Here is a 5,555-nt window from a genome sequence, read left to right on the forward strand (position 1 = left end):
TCCGATTCTGGGAGTCACGATCCGATTCCAGAACGATTCTTGATCTACTTTTTCCCCCTTATTAATTAATTAGTTTACCAACTTGAGAATCTTCAAATCCTTATATTTACATATCCTTACATAAGTAATTAAGTACTTTTTAAAATAATTACAAATTGAAAAAAATAATTAAAACATTTGTATGTTAAGAATTTTAAAATAATATAACTTCAAAACATACAAGCAAGTAGCAAATAATAAAGAGGAGCATAGAAACATATTACAAACAACAAACAAAGAGTGCGTTCAGTATTTACGATTATCTGAACGTTTTCAATTCAAGAACTGTGAGTGATTTTTCTTCATCTTTACTGTTGTTTTTTACTAATAATCATAGACAGCGGGAGATCTAAGCTGCATTCACACACGCAAGTAATATGGTTTGTCCTGTCCGTTTAATCCCTTAAGACATAACTGGCTGTGTCTAAAGAAGAAATTTAAATAAAATAAGAAATACTAATATTAATATTAATATTTAACTGTTTCAAATTTAAAAATAAAAACTATTGTTCATAATAGTAATGATTTTTACAGTACAATATCAATACATTACAATTACAATACTAATCTTAATTTCTTCATTTAAATTTTTCCATATCACGATTTCAGTTTCAATTTTGATTAAAGATGCAGATCTATGATACAACCACCCAGAACACCCTAGCAACCATCCTAAACACCCTAGCAACCATCCTAAACACCCTAGCAACCGCTCGGAACACCCTCGTCGTGATTTGCTCAGGCAAGCAGCGCTTATGTTCTCGTCAGAAACTGTGAAACCAGAGTGTCATATTGGCTTATTTGATGTGACGGGGCTTTTATTAAAGCGACAGCCGTTTGGATGTTGTTTCTCTGAAGTGAAGGAGTCTTTAACGGTGTCTGTTGTTATTGGGGTTTGTGGTGCGGTAGAAGAACAGTCTAACAGCTCTGTTCGAATCAAATATCAGTCAATGGTTACAGCAGACGCTTCTGCAACCACCAGTGCTTTTCCTTCCCATCATTCCCTGTCCTCCGTTTCCTCGCTGAACAATCCCGCAGCCTCAGAGAGTGACAGATGGGACGGTAATCATTTCTGTCCTGCTCTCGTTCATAAATTGAGTTGAGACTGTCCTGCTTCCTGACATTGAATCTTAATGGCTCTTGATGATTAAACAATGTCAAAGCTAATGCTCATGATTTAACATGCTTTGTTTCTGATCGTCCGTGTTTGTCTGATGGATCTCTGTGTGGTTTCAGGCAGGCTTGATTCGCACTGATGATGAAGAGTTCTTCATCGAGCCGCTGCAGAAAGGCCAGCAGGAGGTGGAGGTCAAAGGTCGCGTCCATGTGGTCTACCGAAGGTCGGCCATCAAAAGGGACAAGGATCAGAGGCGAGATGACCTCCACAATGAAGGTAAAGCAAAGGTTACGAAAAATCGAATTGCAATTTATTTTTTTATTTTTATTATCATTTTTTAAAAATTAAATATTAAAATTGTGATTATGATTTTTATAAAGCTCCAGGTTTTCTGTGTTTTTAGGGCTGCACAATTTGGACAAAAATGTTAATTATAATACAGCAATGTGACTTAATAATAAAAGTAATAGTAATAATAAATGAATAAATAAAAATAAATAATATAATATAATGAGATAAATAACAAATAAATAAAAATTAAATGTATTATTATAAATAATAAATAAAAATCAGTATAAGAACTATTACTAAATAAAATAAAAGTATTTAAGAACAATAATAAATTATTAATTATATATTAGTAATTATTAATATTAAAAAAATTACTATTACTTTTACTATTATTGTTAGTAAATTAGAATAAGAAATGTAAAAAAAAAGTATTATAATAAAAAATAGAAAAATTATATTACCTTTTTATTAATTTTGTTACTTGCTATTAATTTTACTATTATTACTAAATTGGAATAAAAAATTAGTCTTTAAGAACAATAATGAACAATAATAATTTTATTTTACAGTACAATTGTAAAATTATAATACTTAATATTTTGCTTTTTAAAAATATACTTAAATATTATAAAATTGTATAATATTATAATAATTTTAAAATATAAAATAAGATATATAAAGTACTTAAAATACTTCTCAATTAAATTTTCCATATCGTGATTTCCATTTAACCTAACTTAATCGTTTGGCTTAACGATTAAATATGACTTAGACGTATCTGAGAGTTACTGCATGAAAGATGTGACTGTTTGTTCTGACCTATACATCAATAACCATTTTTTTCACCGTGTATGATATACATCTTAGCTTAGACTCTGAACTGTGGGCATTTCATCAGTCTGTGTCACATTCTGACATCTTTCCTGACATACGAAATTGAAATCAAGCAAGCCTGTGCGCAGCAGATTCAGATTTATTGCTCTGTGAATAAAGTGAAGGCTCTGAGACAGGGCTGGACTGGGACAAAAAATCGGCCCTGGCATTTTTTGGTATCTTTATATAGGCGGAGCAAAATACTTCATCGCTCCGTCTGTATAGCGCATTGTGATTGGATGTTCACGCTGTCAATACAGGAGACAAACCAATGGGCCACTGGCTGCTCGCTGTCCCTGCGTGATGGTTTTAGGCCCGTCGGCCCACCGGGAAAATGCCCGGTATGCCCGATTACCAATCCAGCCCTGGTCTGAGAGCCTCTCTGTGAATTTAAATGCACATTATTGAAGCGCTGAACTCAAAAGCTGCTGAAGCAGGAACTTTGGAAGCTGTCATGGAATCACTTTTACTGTAAAAGCATCTCGATGGTGCCGTAAATTCTGTTCCACTTCTGCAGAGCATCTGCTTTCACAGGTTACGTCCGGTCCAAAAACTCTGTGAAGCCAATAGAGAAAATCAAAAGATCTTTCACTGGCCTGACAGATCGTGAACCGCATGCCTGGTTATGTTTAGTAAGTTTGTTTGATACCATGGTACAGTGATGCAAATACCATAGTATTTTAATATACTGTATACACAACCTTTTAAAAGTCTGGGGTCTGTCAAATTTTTTTTTTTTAAGAGATTTATACTTTACACCAATGCACGGATGCACTGAATTGATCAAAAGTGACATTAAAGACTTTTCTAATGTTACAAAAGATCTCCATTTCAAACAAATGCTGTTCTTTTGAACTTTCTATTAACTAAACTAAAACTAAAATAATAATAATAAAAATAGTGTACTAAAATAAAAAGGAGTTTAACTTGATGTACTTTATAACTAAAATTGAAATGAAAATGGAAATTATAAAAATAAAAACTGATACAAATATATTAATAAAAACTATAATATTATCTCAGTGGAACTAAAATAAGATTTAACTTGATTGACTAAAATAACTAAAACTAAAACCGAAATAAAATTAATTTAAAAAACCATATTGACATATATATAAAAAATAATAAAAATGGCAAAAACACAATTATATAACTTAAACTTTGACAAAAATGAAAAACATGAAAATAAAAACAAATTCAAAATATTAATAAAAACTATAATAGTAGCTCTGTTACACTAAATTAACACTGGTGCACAAAAATATTGGGTAAAATAATCAAATCAATTTTAAATATTTTTAAGGGGAGACACTGCAGGCAAAAGCACTGTTTTTTTCATGCACCTGTCAGTTTTGAGATTTTGGGCTTTTTGGCTTTTTGGCTTTTCATAAAGTGTTTTATCAGACTAGTGGAAAGAAAACATCCAGAAGACACTGTTAAGTGTTTCTTTAATAGCACTTTATCTATTTGTGTCAATAGATTTCTATTACAATACATGTTTTTAAAGGCCGTTTTCTCAAAATGAGTTTTTTCTCCTACACCGAGCCATACATCTCAGTAAATAAATAAATAAAATAAATAAAAATAAAAAAATTCCCCCAATTTATCCCCCCAAAATTGTGAAAATATATTGTTTTCTGGCTGTTCAAAGTATTTTTTGAATTATGTGACAAAAAGAGATACCCAAAATTCCCTCTGTAAAAACATTTGACTCTAATATGTCAAAAAAAATAAACAAGAATTTTGAAACCGACTTCATCCAGTGTTCAGATTTTTGTACTAGAAATATATGCAAATTAGCGCATATTTCATTAAATAATGCCTCATTTGCATACTTAAACATAACATTTTAGAAAACTTGTAATACAAAAATTTTTGCAATTATCAATGTAATCAATCAGCTGGGTAAGTAAGGTGATAATTAGTAGTTAATTTTTTTTACCCTGTTCACCTGCAGTGTCTCGCCTTAAAGCCAAAGCAAATCAATGATAGAAACTTTAAACTGACCAGCAGTTTCTTCTGCTTGTGCGCACTTCCCTTGTTCTGAAATGCAAAATTCATGCTCTTTTACACTTTGAAACAACATTTAATGTTTCATGTCTACATTCATTATGAATAATGTGCCTTGTGATCTGGAATGCTTCACTCTTTTGTCTGTGGAGACGCCAGATGACAAACCCTCACAGTCAACGGGTAACGCTCCTGAAATAAAGCAGAAATCCATGTTATATAATTAACGTTTACTAACACTTAAGAGCAGACCTATTTCTATTTGTTTCTGTTGACTAACTTTTCTGTAGTCAGGACTCATATTTTGGGGAAACATGCGGCTGTGAATGTGTCTCATTTGTTGCATACAGTAGTTTTTTCATGCATTACTACAGCAGAAACCCATTGTTTGCATTGCAGTAAATCTCTGGTGTTTTCAGTCACAGACTTTGGTATCGCCGAGCTGCCCAACGCTCTCAATGTGCTGGAGGAGAAACTGTCAGAGACGGAGCGCAAACGCAGACACGCCAAGAAAGACGACTACAGCATCGAGGTGCTGCTCGCCGTGGACGACTCGGTCGTGCGCTTCCACGGCATGATAAACCCCGCCCCCGGGAACATGCAACAAAGGGGGCGTGGCCACATTGCGCAGCTTTTGAGAAGAGGAAGAATTGTTGCCATGCCGACAAAACTAGGGCTGCACGAAAACATCTATTCATATATGAATCGCGTTTCTGTCTTCTAACGATTCTACACTGAAAAAAATGATTAATTGAATTTACTAAATTTTTTTAAGGTAAGTGGTTGCAATCAATTTATTTTAGCTACATTTAAATAAACAAATTTAGTTGACTAACTTTCAACATTTTTTAATTAAATGTATCTAAAATAAATAGTTTGCAACCACTTACCTTAAAAACAATTTTTAATAATTTTTTTCAGTGCAATGGATTCACAAGTTTCAAAATCAATGTTCTAAAGCAGCATCTCTCTCTCTCATTCAGATCATCAGCTCTTCAGCTCCAATAAACTGTGTTAATAATAATAATAATAATATGCCGTGTGCTTGCTGCACGATCCTCTTCACTAATATCCTCTGCGTCTCAGTCAGGCTCAAATTGAGGGGCGGGACGATTAGACGAGCACTAGAGGCGGTTTAGCCAATCACGGCACACTAGGCCAGCTGACCAATCAGAGCCCATCGCCTCATTCTGAGGGAGGGGCTTCATCAAAGCAGGAAATAATC

The 5,555-nt window shown here is 33.3% G+C and overlaps 1 protein-coding gene across 1 annotated transcript in view; it reads left to right on the forward strand.

Moving 5' to 3' along the window:
* The window catches only part of LOC107710192 (A disintegrin and metalloproteinase with thrombospondin motifs 14-like), a 62,241-nt gene that overhangs the window by 16,261 nt on the left and 40,425 nt on the right, over positions 1 to 5,555 (forward strand). The window contains 2 exon segments of the mRNA XM_016514933.1: positions 1,276 to 1,432; positions 4,750 to 4,930. Coding sequence (XP_016370419.1) covers positions 1,276 to 1,432; positions 4,750 to 4,930 — 338 coding nt within the window.

Source organism: Sinocyclocheilus rhinocerous, unplaced genomic scaffold (assembly GCF_001515625.1).
Source record: "Sinocyclocheilus rhinocerous isolate Xijiao unplaced genomic scaffold, SAMN03320098_v1.1 scaffold477, whole genome shotgun sequence".
In the NCBI taxonomy this organism is placed as follows: Eukaryota; Metazoa; Chordata; class Actinopteri; order Cypriniformes; family Cyprinidae; genus Sinocyclocheilus; species Sinocyclocheilus rhinocerous.